The 17,097-nt window shown below is 35.9% G+C and overlaps 2 protein-coding genes across 7 annotated transcripts in view; one reads left to right on the top strand and one right to left on the bottom strand.

Annotated features, from left to right (window-relative positions):
• The window catches only part of galnt13 (polypeptide N-acetylgalactosaminyltransferase 13), a 44,159-nt gene extending 40,488 nt beyond the window's left edge, over positions 1-3,671 (bottom strand). For 2 of the 6 annotated variants that reach the window (XR_002292725.2, XM_023950722.1), the window contains exon 1: positions 3,336-3,669. The gene's annotated coding sequence lies outside the window, so the exon portion shown is untranslated. Of the gene's footprint in view, positions 1-423; positions 565-850; positions 934-3,335 lie in introns of all 6 variants that reach the window. The other 4 variants (XM_023950723.1, XM_023950724.1, XR_002292724.2 and 1 more) reach the window with 4 other exon arrangements.
• A 5,963-nt stretch (positions 3,672-9,634) lies between these two features.
• rprm (reprimo, TP53 dependent G2 arrest mediator homolog) lies at positions 9,635-10,561 on the top strand. Its single transcript, XM_004081717.4, has one exon. It carries the CDS (start codon positions 9,897-9,899, stop codon positions 10,206-10,208), a length of 312 nt encoding a protein of 103 aa, XP_004081765.1. The 5' UTR covers positions 9,635-9,896; the 3' UTR covers positions 10,209-10,561.
• Positions 10,562-17,097: the final 6,536 nt, after the last annotated feature.

Here is a 17,097-nt window from a genome sequence, read left to right as displayed (position 1 = left end):
ATGGTGCAAAAAAGAAGTACTGTCTATTAAATGTAGCTTTCTTTTTATGGAAGTTGAAGGCTCCTCTTTTGTCTCCTGGCTGGGTGTTTTCACCTTGGAAAAGAAACTTTCCAAAGATGTTTGTTTTTTACTCATTTTTCTAGCTCCTGGGTTTATTTTGGCTGTAACATATCAGGTGACCGAGAAGAGCGCCTTGGCCTGCGTCAAGAGTGACATAGATGGATGTAACAGAGAATCGGGCAATTTTTTTAAATAAAACATCTTTCAGATTCTGAAATAAATAAAACGGATGTAATGCAAGTTATTTATTCTTTCTGTGCGGCTCACAGACCGGTACCGGTCCGTGGCCCGGGGGTTGGGGACCACTGGTCTAAAGGATCAGAGTGTCTGCATGTTTTCTAGATACAACTACCTGCTGATTACCTCGTTCAGGTGTGTCCAGCCAATTAGAACATGCCAGAGCAGGGTATGTTGAAAAACAAGCAGGAATGCAGCCCTCTCCACCAGCCCCTCACCTGACCCTCGCCTCATAGGTTAAGGTCCTTGTGCACTCTGGTCCTAAACCTAAGCAGAAGCACTAAAATCAATATTCAACATTAGAACCATTTAAATGTCCAACTAACCCTAGAATTCATTTCTAACAAGGTGAGAATTACTTGCCCACCCCCTATTTCCACCCCCACTCTCTTCTCTCTGAAAGTCCATCATCACCTAACCCTGAGCTACTTCTTACCTCTTTCAAAAACAGGATGGCCTCTGTCTGGCTTCATCCCCACACAGATCACAGAGCACTGATAATCCAAACAACACTCGCTGTTTCCTGAACCATGCAGCTGCATGAAGTACATACCTGCAGATAAATCACTGCAGTCGACAATACGGCTCTGGGAAGACTGCAGAAACACTACGTGCGGCAGAACACTTCCCCTTACGCTGCAAACAGATCAATGATTGCGTTTCATGATGTGTTTGCAGCCCATGCTTCATAATGACAGACTTAAACATGGCTATATATAAAGTATGATATAAAAAAACACATACACACAATGAAGAGCTTCTAAAATCAGACCGATCTGCATAGATGATTACTTCTTTCCTGCAGTTCTAAGCTCTTAAATAATGCCCAAGGTTTATATTTTTCAATATGTCTAAGATTACATCAAAACCCATGGGGCAAGTTAATTTTTTTTTAGGGGGGCAGACTCTAATTCTGACGGGTATGCATGGCACGTTGCTTTAGAGTTTGTAAATAAGCTCTCATAGTCCCATTGTCACACAAGAGCATGACTACTATGTAAAATCATGGCAGATCCTGGTCAAAATACCCAGAATATAAGAAAACACCTACAATGTACGTAACAAAAGGGCTAAAATAAAACTTTCAAGCCACATAAAATGACTCAATGATCTATTACACAACTGCTATCAAAGCACCTAACCATACAGTTCTATAAGAGCGGGTCAATATGTTAGGCAGAGGGGATGAAAAATATGACCACAGAGGGAAGAAGGCCTTTCACTGACGAGAAAACCTCCCTCAGCACGTGTAGCATACATAAATACGGAAGAGGATTAGGGTCATCAGAAAAAAATAAATGAAGAGTCAAAAAGAATTCTGACTTTAATCTTTGAATTATGACTTTGACCTAAGAATTTTACTTTAATCTCTGGATTTTGATGTTTTCTCAGAATTCTGAGAAAAAGGCAGAATTTTTTTTTTCTTCATGCCCCTAATCCTCTTCGTATATAAACATAAAAAAATGAAAAACAAAAAAATCCTCCATTAAAGTGAAATTGATTATTTTCAAGAATGGTTTAAAAAAACTCTATACTGTTTTATTTTGGGACAAAAAAAATGATTTTTTTTTTCTTTAACAAAACAGCTAAGAAAACATTTTATATGATGAAATCGACAACATTGTAGCCTAAAAGCTTTTATAAAGATATGTATTTTTTTTTAAATGCACGTCTTTCATTCCATTTGGTAAGAGAATTTTACAGACTGGGCTGCACAGTGGTGTAGTGGTTAGCCTCTAGCTTCAGAGTGAGAAGACGCTGGTTAAACAATAGTTCTCGAATCCTACCCAAATCATACATTATTATAAACAGTAACACATATCGAAAACAAATGAGTAAAAAATATTTCAGAGGCTGACGTCACTGATATAGCAAAACTGTATAACTGATTTCTTTAAATGTTTTTTAATATTTGCTGTGCTATTGCTCATTTGTGTTTTTTTTTTATTATTATTTGAAGCGAGGACTACATTTTATTTCCTTCAGTAACATAAATCATTGCATTAATTAGATAGTATTCCTAACAAAACTGTAGTGGCATGCTGAAAAAGAGGTCTTTCTAGCATATGAGAGCACAGGGGGCATACAGAACTCTCTTCTGGCTGCAAAGACAGAGCTTAATTCCATTGTGGCTCTCAAGTCACCCCATCTTGTAGAACAGCAGCCTTCATTAACTTTTTAATCAAACAGAAGCTAATTGAGTCATTTGCTGCATCCTTGCTTGGAAAAATGTCTGATGGAGTGCTGCATGCTCAATTCTCAGTTCATATGGTGGAGGTGCATCTAATGTTTTCTCATGCAAGACTGCTTAAACTGAGTGTGCCTTTGATATAACTAACCCAACCTCTTGAGGAGCCTTGACAGTTTGTGCTTAAGAACAAAACAATAATCGGTGAGTGCATTTATTGAAAAAAAAAAAAAACTTAAAAAAAAAACACAAAGGAGCAGGACATAAAATTATTCAAATTATTTGATCTTTTTCTGATTCAGAGTTTGTTGGTCAAAGCTTTAAAGTTTATTACCATGAAGCATAGATTATTTCAACGCAACCAGTGCTTTTATCTTTGCACTATTTGGCCTGGATTTGACAAATGATCCATGGCCACATGGCACCAGTACTGAAAAATACTAATCTATACCCAAAGCCCTCCCCGGAACAGGAGGTGATTATGGAGCTGATCTCTTAAAACCTATTAGGCAAATGACTGGAGCTTGTTTTATATGCTGAACATCACCAAATAATTATTACAGCAAGCCTTAAAACAGTGATCATTTTTTTTCCAATGCCTGTGGACAAACGTTCTTGTGAATAGGTTAGTGATGGGAATACATAATGATGCTTCCATAGCTCCATGCATGTGTCAGAAAGAGGCCTAGAAGATCAGCACATCATCATCATCTCTCTTTCAATTAATCCTATAGAAGAAAAACCACAGCCGGTGTCTTAGCGCCATTGATTGTAATGCAAGGAAGGACTGGCGTTTTTGCAGGTGGAACGTGTGCATAGAAGTGTGGAAAGCCAGAGAAGACTTACTTACCTTCACTAGGCGTGTCAAAACTAACACCGACATACCAGCCGTGCAAGCTGATCATGTTCCCAACGGACAGCTAAGTTAGAGTCCATCACTGAGCGTAACACTGACAGCAGCGTTCAGCACGCTCCAGCCTCCACCTCTGCGAATTCAGACGGTTCTGGAGAAAGAGCCGCAGCAGGACAGCGGCATTCTGGGAAGGTCTAAACGGAAGCTCCTCTTCTTCTTCCAGAAAGCACCGCGTTCTCCGAAACAGACGCACCTGTCCTGCAAATAAACATTGGAACGACAGGAGGGCAGTAGGCGTTATAATAATAATGCTCAATCTAACCTCAGCTCAGCCTGACCCGCACGTGTCGCCAAGGTCCTCTCTGATTGGCTGAGAGGGACGCCGCTCATGGGAATCTTAAAGCGAGCTCTTCCACCGGCTGAGCCACCTCTGAATGAAATGATCTAATACAGAAATGATCATACTTATATTATTACAATTAATCTAAAACCTAAAAAACGCAACACAAAATACATTTTTTGTTGATCTGTTTTAGCCTAATATTTGCATTATTATTATTAGCATACTTGTAAAAATGTACTTTATTATTAAACTATTTCTAAGGATGTTTTTCTTTTCCAATTTGTATTTATTCTTTATCATTTAATGTGCTATAGTATTTTATTTTACATGATTAAACTAATTCATTAAGTTAAATCTATTAAAATAAGGGCCCGGTTTACTAGACGCTCCTCTTTTAATTCAATTAAAACATAGAATAGAATAGAATAGAATAGAATAGAATAGAATAGAACAGAATAAATAAAATATAACTTTATTGTCACTGTCACTTGTACAATGAAATTCAAAAAGTGCTTCCTGGTTAGTTTAACGCACATTAAAACAATTTCAACAAAGAATTATAAATTATATGTTAGAATGTGTAAAAAGTGTATACTTTGGTTACAAGTTAAAGTTATGTTATTGCTTGATAAAAGTGCAATATTCACTAAAAAAAACAAGATACACAACTAAGAAATTTAAAAAATAAAAAAAAATTTAAAGATCTAAAATAAAACACCACAAGACCACATACCCATGAATTTAAAAAAGAAATTCCCCTGTTGCACAGTTCAAGCACTCTAGAAGAAGAAGTCCAGATTTAATTACAAAGCTTCCGTGTTTAACACATTTATTGCAGTCGTGTAAAAACTTTTCTGATGCATTTTTGTCCTTACTTTGCTTGACCTGTAGTGTTTGTCTGAAGGAAAGACATAATACTGGAAACGTCCTGGGTATGAAGTGTCTCTGTTTATGTTTTGCACACATCAACATTTACATTAAAATGTAAAAATCAGTTTAATTACTGTGGCTTTTTCTGTCATATCCCTTTATTTTATCTGCTAATTTATTTTACATTTTGCCTTTAGAGAAAGTGTTAAAGATTCAGTTGCTCCACCCACCTACTACTAAACACCAGCAAGCCATGAATGTGTGCAGGATGGGTGGATAGATGTACTTACATGTGGAAAGGTTCTTGCTGAACAATGCTGCCATCTGCTGATGTACAGTGTTGCTTTTGCCTCTGGGTGGGCAACAAAAGTCCAGACCATGCCTAGAATTTAATTTAAATTTCATTTAAATTTCATAGGTCACAATACCTACACTTACAAGTTTTGCGTTTGTCAGTAGTGTTTTTCATATTTTCTTTGTGAAGGGCTTAAACCTACAGCGTTCTACAACCTTCTAAGGCCCAAAGCGCTACACAGTCTCAGTCCCACACATTCGCACACTGATGGCGGCTCCACTGCCAAACACTGGCGCCAACCTGTAACCACCGGGAGCTCTGTGGGGTTCAGGGTCTTGCCAAAGGACACTTTAACATGAGCTGGCAGGGCAGGAACTGAACCTGCGATCTTCCAATCAAAGATTGGCTGCTTTACCTCTGAACCCTTTGAACTTTGCATAATAGAAGAACACCTGAAACTTTGGGTTTCTGCCCCTAAATATTATAAGCAGATGAGAAAGTGTTACTTTACTTTAAAATCATCCAGCAGATGTCAGTACATACTATAGAAAAAGGTGGATACATTTGTCCATCTGGTTTGGAAATTCGCAAAACAAATAAAGGCTAAGAAATGAAAAAAACATGAATGCTCTAAATAATGACTTATCCAGACAAAACTGGAACTCTGTGTACAGAGTAAAAGATGTCGATATTGCTTATAAATGTTTTTTAGAAATATTTAGCTCACTTTACAATAAGAACTGTCCAATTTATAAATTCAAGAACAAATTTGCCAAATGCCCTTGGTTAACAACCGGTCTACAAAATGCTTGTAAAAAGAAAAATAACCTCTATAAAAAATTCTTAAAACAGAGGACAAGAGAAACTGAACAAAGATATAAGTCATATAAAAATAAACTAACTGAAATAACACGTTACAGTAAAAAAGTGCACTTCAATAATCTACTGAATGAAAATAAATACAACGTAAAGCGAGTTTGGGAAATATTAAATAACATCATTAAAAATGGGACAAAAAAGCGAACTTATCCAGATTACTTTACAGATGAGAATGGTCAAAGCTATGACATCAATGTAGCAGCAAACGGTTTCAATAACTACTTTGTAAACGTGGGTCCAGAGTTGGCAGCGGAAATTCCAAAATGCAAAACTAGCAAAGACAATAATCCACCCATCGACAGGATCCCACACTCAATCTTTCTCTCTGATGTAACCGAAAATGCGCTGACATCAATTGTGAATAATTTCAAGAGTAAAAACTCAAAAGATTGTGAAGATATAGATATGAAGGTGGTGAAAAAAGTCATTTATATTGTATCTAAGCCTCTAACATACTTATGTAACTTATCATTACGAACTGGGTGATTCCCAAACCAAATGAAAATAGCCAAAGTGATTCCTATCTATAAGAGTGGAGACAAACACCAATTTACAAACTATGGACCTGTTTCTCTTCTTCCACAATTCTCAAAAATTTTAGAAAAAATATTCAATGATAAATTAGATTTATTTATTGAAAAACATAACATTATAAATATAAACCAATTTGGTTTTAGAGAAAATAGATCAACCTCATTGGCTATCATTGATGCTGTGGAGGAAATCACAAACGCTCTGGACAAAAAGAAATATGCAGCTGGAATTTTCATTGACTTAAAAAAGCATTTGACACTCTCAATCATGACATCCTACTTGACAAACTGGAAGAGTATGGGATCAGAGGACTAGCGCTAACTTGGGTCAGAGGCTATTTAACGGGAAGAAAACAATTTGTCAAGATTGATGAATATACATCAGAAACCAAAGAGATAAGTTGTGGTGTCCCACAAGGATCAATTCTGGGCCCGCTGCTATTCAATATTTACATAAATGATATATTCATTGTTTCAAAGCTTATGAAACTCATATTATTTGCTGATGACACAAATATTTATTTATTCTACAGACAATCATAGGGAACTTATCAAGGTGGTGAACACAGAGTTAAACAAAATAAAATTATGGATGGATTACAACAAATTATCTTTGAACCTAGATAAAACCAAAGTGATGTTTTTTGGAAACTACAATGCAAATAAAGAGCTCTCAATTGAAATAAATAATGTCTTAATCGAAAGTGTTACAGAAATAAAATTCTTAGGGGTTTTTATCGATGACAAACTAAGTTGGAAGCCACACATCAGACACATACAAACTAAAATCTCAAAAAGTTTTTCAATCGTAAATGAATCGAAACATATATTAGGATACAACAGTAGATATTTATTGTACTGCTCCTTAATGTTACCATATTTCACCTACTGTATAGAAATTTGGGGGAATAATTACAAGAGCTCACTACATCCTCTCTTTCTACTTCAAAAACGAGCCGTCAGAATTGTACATAAAGCCGGATATCTCGATCATACAAACAATCTATTTTATCAATCAAGACTTTTAAAACTGCATGACCTTGTGGATTTTTACACTGCACAACTTTTATACAGAGCCAGTTGGAAATCGTTACCATTCAATATCCAAAAACAGTTCTTAGAAAATGAAGGAGGCTACAGACTGAGGGGATGTAGGAACTTCAAGATCGAATTGATAAGAACCACAAAGAAAAGTTTCTGTGTGTCGGTGTGTGGCACTAAACTTTGGAACGGTTTAAGGAATGAGCTCAAGAAATGTTCAAATATTCAAGAAAAGGTATAAAGAAACTCTTATCTCAGGATATGAAGATAAGAGGATTTAAGGATCAACAGGTGTTTGAATAATTCCAAATACATGTGTGAACTTGATTGTGGTGAAATAATCAAAGCTATATTAATTACAACCACTGAGTGTTACATTGTAATGTGCAATAATGATTACTGAAATGTTTAAATTACAATCAATAAGCTATTGATTTTGTTTACTTGATCTGCAATATGTAGCAATAATTTCTGGTTTAATGTTATGATGTATTCTAATGATAATCAATTATTATTACATATCGGTACCGTTACTGTTTACTGAAATCATGAATGAATGTTTTCTGAAGATCATCAATCATTTCTGGGCACTGGATTTTGTTATTTCAAGAGAACCTATCTGATCAGAACCGTATTTAAAACACTGTAAAACTATCAAATGAATGAACTCAGTAGGGGTGGGATTATATAAGCTTGCTTCTTCCCACTCCTTTTCAAGCAATGAATTAAACTCTACTTATACTTTAGTTAATGATCACTGTATTTAATTAAGCAAATGTGATTCAAGTGAAGTTTTTGTTTTGTTTTATTTTCTGTCTTTTTAATCTATGCATTTCATCATTTCTGTAATGAGTTTGATAAATATGTGTAAATTCTTTATTGCTTTGACTACAATGCTTGAAATAAATGAATAAATTAAAATCAAAATCAATATTATACTGAATAAAAACAAAAAATATATATATATTTTTAAATCATTACATTTGCCTGAAATAATACTGACATAGAACAACAAATATACCAGTTATCAAACTCCACAAATGATTGGTTTAAAACTTCAAAAGTAGCTTCCTGTCAAAATATTACAAAGGCAAATCAGCGCTCCACGACAGCATAACATCTTAAAAGAAACTTTTTTTTTTTTTTTTTTTTTTTTACAAATTTGTCATTAAGGCAATTAAATGTCCTACTTTTACCACCAATTTTTTAACGGTTTAGTAAGCCTAGTTTCCAAGACAGAGTGACATCTATCTCAGCGAAACCATTAAAAACACATGATTTATGATACTGGATTTTCCAATTAAAATCCTGGTAAATACCATGGTTTGCTGGGATATTTTGACTCATAAATCTAAATGACAGAATGAACAATATCTCCTGCAGTTGAACGGCTGCTTGTCCTTATCAATGTAGCTTTATTTCATGGCAGCTGTGTTGAACCTGAGTACAATTTTTACAAAAGATATATATATATATATGGTATATATATATATGGTATATATATATATGGTATATATATATGGTATATATATGGTATATATATATATGGTATATATATATGGTATATATATGGTATATATATATATATATATATATATATATATATATATATATATATATATATATATATATATATATATATGGTATATATATATGGTATATATATGGTATATATATATATATATATATATATATATCCATCATCCTACCCAATTAATGACAAGTGCTCTGTCCTTTAGGGAGTAACAACTTTTTGATATACATGCATTACTAGATTAATTAGACATATTCGGACTTATGAGGCAACAGTATAAACAAATGACAGGTTGGTCCCATTAACCCTTCTTTTAAAAAATATTTAAAAGAAGTTAAAAATCTTAAATATTATATACTGTCACCTATTTTTTTATTTTTAACCCTTGTGCTATCTTAGATGACCCCATCCATACCCTGACAAATGTGGATAAAGGTGGAAAGATTTCATGTAATCCATGGACACCAGTGAGATTCATAAATCATTGAAGAAAAAAGGTTCAGCGCACTGTCTAGTGGGTCTATATGACCCAACTTCCCACGTTAAAGTGCCTACGGCACAAGGGTTAACAGGCTGTAGAGTGTAGAGCAGGCCTACTCATTTTATTTGAATGTTCCTTTTTGCCTTAAATTTCTGCATTTTTACAAGTTCCATGACATACTAAAAAACACATTTGCACCATGCTGGAGCAGATAAAAGTGTGTTTATGGGTAAATGAAAAAGGGTTGGGATAACATTAAAGGATGCAGGAGGATGCGCCGGTTGGTGGCGCTCTTGCTGTATCCGCCTGAACAGGTGGAGTGTAAACATCTCTGGCCGCTGGGTCGGGCTCTCATTCGGCTCTGAAACCGCTAACGGCGCACAGGAACTCTCCGGTAATGCGAGGCCGCCGCCGCCGCTTTCTCAACTCCAGCGCTGCGCCGTCGGATGCAGCCGAACTTCGTCCGTCCGCCGCGCCGGTCCGTCCGCTCCTCTCCACCGATGAGACTGGCTTTTTCCTCTCCTCTCCCTCTCCGCCCTCCACTCCCGCTTTTTAAAAGTTTGATTTCACCCGACTGTAGAGATGAATCACACTACGCTGAACCAAACAGAGAGCGGGCTCTTCAGCAACAAGACGGGCGAGTTTCTCTGCTGTAACTTTTCCTCCGTGGTGACGGACAACGGCTTTGTGGCCGCCGCTCCGGATGAGAGGAGCCTCTTCATCATGAGGGTGGTCCAGATCGCCGTCATGTGCGTCCTGTCCCTCACAGTGGTGTTTGGCATCTTTTTCTTGGGCTGCAACCTCCTCATCAAGTCAGAAGGGATGATCAACTTTTTGGTAACGGACAGGAGACCGTCCAAAGAGGTGGACGCAGTAGTTGTGGGAGCCTACTGAAGAAAAAAAAGTACGACGGACATTTACACTTTGTTTCTGGGATGGAGAAGATGGAGATGCGCGCAAAAATCCGGAGCTGCACGAGCCCATCCTAACTCCAGGATGAAGCTCCTGAGCCTCACAGGGGTTTGCTTCACTTTTTCTGGCTTTTTTATGCCAACAATGATGAAACATTTAGCATATAAATGAATTACTTAACCAAATTCTGTACATAAACCAAGAAAATCAATTGTAGCACTTTAGACAAACAGCATGATTTGTCAAAGACTTTCATTTAGCTGTTTTCAATGGTTTTCCTGATGATAAATGTGTAACATTTTTAATGTTAATAAATTGTTTTCGTCTTAAGTTTACTGTTTTGTCACACATTGATACTTCATTTTTGTTGATATTTTTAAAATTAAAAGGGCTTATTCCACAAAATGTCAAAACAAATCCATCGGCACCAATTGATGCAAACTTCAGGTCCAAAATTAATTGATTTTTTAAAAATTAATCATTTCTGGAAAGAAATTCAGACATCAAGGGTTTCATAAAAGAAATCAACAATTAAAATTTTATGAGACTTAAATGTTACTTCATCTAAGTGAACCCCTTCTATGTCGCTTATCTACCATTAAATGCAGGATTCCACTTAATTTAGCATCACCTTTAATAGAAAAAAACACAAAAGAATAACTTTTTATATAACTAAATGTAAATTTTGGCATGACGGAGTTATTTAGCACTGTAGCGGGTGAAACCATTTTTTATAGGTATTGATCAAATTTGGTAGAGTACAGCAGAGTTTCTACAGTAAAATATACAGAATCTCATTATCTGTGAGTTTCCTCTAAGTCCGATTTCTATTTACGCATCCTACCTCCTTCTGCCAAAGCATCTGTGATGCTCTGCCCCCCGAGCTTCAGAAATTACTTGTCATGTCAAGTCGGGGAGGATGAAGCTACCATGCAATATGTTGTTGCCTCATTGCCCACCTGTGCTCCACACAGTTAAACAGAGTCAGCCTACTGTCTCTAAAAATGTCCTTCAACCATGCACCCACCGGTACATCCTTTTCCCTTCTTAATCCATGTGTTTTAATTGCCACATTTTCTATTCTAACCCCCTGATGGACCATATCTTGAAACAGAAAAAACTTTTTTCAATAAAAAAAAAAAAATTCCAACTACTTTTTTAGATCACTTCAAAGCCCAAATTGTGGATGATCAAGTACTGGTAATCAAAACAATCTATCAATCTATTTATCTTTATTTTTAAGTTTAGCCTAATGCAATAATTAAAAAAAAAGATTTGACTAAAAAACATCAATAAGTACCTTGTACACATTCCCCAAAGAGTAACTGCTTCAATTTCCTGTTTGATGTTAAATAAATATGCTTCGTTTTTATAATAGTTTCAAAAAGCACCTACTCAAACAAGTGCTTAAATGAAGAGTTATTATTTTTTGCGAAGTTATAAATGCAAAGAAAAATATTTTAGTATAACACACAGCTCAAAACTTTTGTTAAATTGATACCAAATATGAGTTCCTCTGAAACTCCAGTGTTACTCTCATATAGAAATGAGAGCTTACAAAAGCAGTGCAGCAGGGACTTCTGTACTTCACAATAAAATGTTTACTTTCACACTGTGTGACTGCTTTCATTAGGGCATAATAGCAATTGCTCCGAGAAAGACTTTGTGGCAGTTATCTATCCAGCAGAGAACAATCTTCTGTCTGCAGCCGAAACACCGTTAATTCACCCCCCAGAGTCTATTGCACATTTACTTCAACCAAAGTCTGAAAAAGAATATCCTATATGCAAATAGTTTTGCAGTATCATGCAACTATAGTTTTGTGACTGGCATTATGAACTGATCTATAGAGTTGCACATGAGAAATGTAGCAGGCAGAGATTATTGCTGTTCAGCTAAACTTGCAGCTGCTCATTTGCATTCCTTGACAGTAAATTCAGAAAACTGTGCAAATCAAAAGGGAGAAATAAAGACATACATGCCCACATTTTTTTCCAAAAAGGCAGACAAAATTATAGGGTCATTTATAACTCAGTTTTTCATCATATACCAGTCGTCAGGATGATAGAGAAGAAAAAAAACCTACATATCAGTAGTGTGGTGTGGGGTAATACAGCATCGGTTGTTTTTCGTCCCAAGCGGACTAAGAATGGACTTAGCTCAACCGTGACAGCATCCACAGGGTGTTGATTGTGGGCTAAAACAGGCCTCTGGTGCTGACTTGCTCTCATGTGATTGGCTGGTGAGTGGAAGTTGAGTCGATGTACTGGATAATGACTAAAAGCTCCAAATAGCAGCAAAGCAAGCACAGTCAGTCGTCTGCTGCTTTCACTCCTATTGTACTAAAGCTCAGCCTACATCTCCTGCTTGGTGACTGGAGGGACAGATTTGTCACTGTGTTTAACTCAATGGAGAGGTAGTTTTTAATCAAACCTTCTTCCATTTTGTTATCATAAAATAACATTGGGTTAGTGTCAAAGTCAGTAGAATCTGTCAACTTTTAAACCTGGCACAATAGAATTTGTAAAAGAAACAGAAACAAGTCATGGCACCTTCATCAGGTATTTATCATCTGCTTAAATTTCCTGTACTTGTGATGAAACTGGAAATCATGCTATGGCTAATCCACGCCAACGCTTTTAAAAACTATTTAATTTCCTCAAGTCTCAGCTTCCATTTATGTGTTGAACAGGGGATCTCTTTTACTGCTGATTGTTTCACAAGGAAGCATCACTTGGTTTTCACGTCTGAACAATTCTGCCTCTCAATGTACGAGTGTGGAGTGTGTAGCAAATGAAAGTGTCTTCTCCTGTCATTTTATATGTCTCATTAAAAAATTGAACCGTATCTTATCACTTTTCAGACTTACAAAAAAAGTCCAAAAATGTAAAAAAAATTCTATTCTAACCACAAATTTGGTAAATCACTTTTAAACATACACTGAAGCCACAAATGAAAATAATTTCTCCTCCATATAAAAACATTATAGAAACAAAAGCTATCATATTATTGTTGAGCATCCCTGTTTAGCATCTGGTTTTAGGATGGTGTGATTATTCCTGCTAACTTCCCCACAAATATGCCATTTTCATGTCATCTTTTCAATTCAATTATTTAAACAATCCAATATTACAACAGAGTATACTTAATGGGCTTTATACTGGTATCTGTATAAAAACATGAAATCCGTCAAAAAATATAATTGGTAATTGCTAAACTAAACTAAACAGACTTAACTAAACTAGGCATCCCTGCTCTTAGACCCTCCTTCTCGGTAAGGAAAAACTCCTAATAAAATGCAGATTCCGGGAAAAAAAAGGAAACCTCAGGGGTCTCCGCATTAAGGAGGGATCTTCTACCAGGATGAACAGGCAATGTACCAGAACTTTTAGGGTGTATTCAGACTGTACACATTTGGCCCACTTTAAGTAAACTACAAGGCAGTTCGCTTAGAGTTTGTTTCCCCTGATTATCCGGAACACATTTTTAGTCTGAAAACACCCAAGCGAACCCTGGTCCGGGACCAGGAACCGCTCTCTAACCCATCTTTCGAGGTGGTGTCTGTTCGTTTCCACTTCTATTCGCTCTGAGATTCTTCTGTCTGAATACAATCCGTTCTAAGTTCCAGTTCCAGCAACTGAACCAAAACAGCTAATGTCGCCAGTGGTCATGTGTTGTAAACATGCGAGCAACAGATGAGTCATAGACTTTATCAAAGGTCCAACTTCCTTGTTAGAACACATTTTTTATACCGTCAAAAACATGTCTTACACTGCTTTTCTGTCTCTCATTACACGGCAGGCGCCTGGCGCTGCTGTGATGTCACACACACCTAAAAGCTACCTTGTAGTTTCCTTAACAGAACCACAACCTTGAAACACAGCAACTTCTTGAAATGTGATCGGATGAATGCATGTTTACCATCAAAACAACCTTTAAACGTGATATATATTTGTTTCTCACACTGTTTCCCGACAATCTATATGTCATAAATAAATAGCAGCCTACCTTCAAACCTGACATCTCCTCATCACTGCATTTGCTAGCATCTTCTGAGTGAAAGCTCACACATCATGTCTCCTTGTCAGTAACCACCTTGCAGGATGCCTCCGCCATACTAAAGTAAGAATTAGCTCATCTAACTCTACAACTACGTGTTTGAATAGTGTAGCAGATGGGCTTCACGCAAATGGAATTGGGGGACAGCTGTGGGCGCGAGACGATCCAGAGGCTAGGTCCACGGCCAAGTACAGTTACAGGAGCACAGAGGAGCCAGAGGCGAGGTCCACAAACGAACCAATTGGAATCACTCCTGCTCCCCCGGACGGGAGAGGAAGCGTTAGGTTCACATGAATGGCACTCTTTCAAACACAGGCATGAAGAACTAAATGATAAATAAATGACAAAGAATAGAGGAGAGGAGAAGTAAATGAGAATATCTAATATTCCTGAGGAACAGTAAGTGCTGTACATGCAGTACAAAGTTAAATGGAATCAATATGAAGATGGGAAAACTGGATATTTTTTACCTTGATCGTGATCTGCAAAAAAATCCAAACAGCTAAAAAGTTACAAACAAAAAACAATGGCAGGTTTGAACTTTTTTCCTAAATACATGTTGGTTCTCATGAAATTGTCTTTTTTATTTGACTTTAATTGTCACAACTCACATCCAGGTTGTAAAACAGTTGGGTTTTGGATCCGTTTCTCTGATAAAACATTATTGTTCAGCCATGTCCAAGCTGATTGAGTAGAAAAAAATCATCACATACCATACAGTGTACTTCATCAAAATGGTAGTTGGGGGGGGGGGCTAATGGCTTGAGAACAAACTGAAGCATAAATCAGGGTCAGATCCAGGAGACAGTTACACAGAAATTCTAAAGTAGTGCAAGCTTCTGTAAAATGAAAATTTACAGTCCACTGAACTGAAAAGCAGAAGGATGCAGCTAGAGACAGAGGATTGTTGATCAATTCTCAAACTACTGTTTCTGGTACCTATAGTCCAGATAGTTGGCAGAATGTAAATGAATGATTGGAATGCAATAGTGGCCAAATCTTTCAGCATTGCTGTATACCTATGGACTATATAGTTAGTCAGCAAAGCTGTCACAATGTCCCCCTCTATCCTTTGATTTTATGGTTGAACTTAGCCCAGCAAAGTTTAATGATTATGCTGTAACATAAACATTAAATGTAGATGGCATGAATGATGAAGATCTGTTTTTGCTTCAGTCATAAAAATTTTATAGTGCTCATTAATTTAAAGTAATGATTGTGATGAAGCGATATCGACCCTGTAATCCGTTTCAGCTCCTCTGTAAACACGTTTCATGGTTTATTGACCTTCTGATCGTGACTCTCCCTGACAGCGACATCAGCTTCTGACCAGCTCTGTCTCTGAGAGAAAAATAAAGAATTATCTTTGCATAAAAGTTTTCTGAATGGGAATCAAAAAGTCTTTTAAGAGGACAAGAAAAAATAGAAACTGAATTTCTCGGGGTTCTTTGTTTTAAGTATTTGAATAAAAGGATAGATATAATTTTAATAAATTGATATCAGTCACTTTAATTTTATTATCTATGAAATTTACTTCAACACACTTTATCTTGACTACAGTTGCTGTTAACTCATTTTTTATAATCTTCTTTAAAGATTAAAACTTTAATCATCTGTGCCAAATCTTGAAGACAGACATCAATAGGGGTTTTTTATATAATCATCAAAAAATGAAATTCTAACTTTTAAAGTGTGGTTTTATACAATCAGACATGTTGTTCCCCTTTTTGTGTAGTTCAGAGCCTTTCGGGTAGATCATACCACGCACCTTACAGATAAGCTGAACTGAGCTTTTTGTAGAGTCAAAAAATGACAAATAAAATGCAAAACGTGTTATGCTAAACTATTGCATTTATTTCAGAGTGGAATATTCTGTCTTTAAATTACCATTAAAACTATGTATTTTATTTCTTGTAATTCTTGAGTTTTTTGCGACAACAGTTATTAGTTTTTCGTTGTTAACTATTGTGTTATTTGAAATACATGTCTTTGTAAGAAAGTCAATATTTTTTGCTTTTGTCATGCAGTCTGCATGTTTATTGTTCAAACCAAATTGTTTATAGCTTTCTTCAGAACAGCTGAATGAAATATCCCCTATTGCAGTGCTTCCATTATTTTTTGTCTGGGGTATTTGGAAGGTATTTTAATGGAAATATACATTATTTAGCTTCCTGGAGATTTCTGCACAACCAATTTGTGTCTGACTATTTAGTTCATGAATGACTGATTACAATTTGTTCTGCTCTTTAAGAGAATGTGCGTTATTGTTTTATGTCAAATTACTGAGGGGCTTAAAAAAAGCACAAAGTTCAAGCTTGAGAGATACTAAGAAAACTAAAGCTCTAAGACACTTTAGTATAAAAATAAAATGCATAAAATAGTAGAAGCCTGTAAGAAAAGAGAATTATGAAAATAACCTAACAGCTGAAGAAGACTTTTCTTTACCCTAAACAAAAATACCATAAAATAAAGATTAGTAATCCATTTAGCTAATTTGCTATCTGTTCCTTGGACACTTTTTTCTTTTGCTTCATTCTTCCCACGATCATATTTTAGCAGAAATTAGACCTTGAAGAAATCTGGTGTTTACTAGGCTGCATAATGTTAGAGATGTAGATATAAACACCATGCTTATTCAGTCATTTTGGACTAAGAGAGGATATCAAACGTTATTGCCCATACCAAAACACTAAACTGATTTAATTAGTATTTTACATTTTTTTTTAGTCGTAGTTCTTTTTTACTTATTTTTTTATTTTGTGAACCTTTTTTTATCTCTTGGCTGAGCAAAGATACAGTGATAAGAACGGAT

The sequence above is a fragment of the Oryzias latipes genome, chromosome 21, assembly GCF_002234675.1.
Source record: "Oryzias latipes chromosome 21, ASM223467v1".
Lineage (NCBI taxonomy): Eukaryota > Metazoa > Chordata > Actinopteri > Beloniformes > Adrianichthyidae > Oryzias > Oryzias latipes.
The sequence above is the reverse complement of the archived record's forward strand: the minus strand, read 5'-3'. Positions and strand labels throughout refer to the sequence as shown.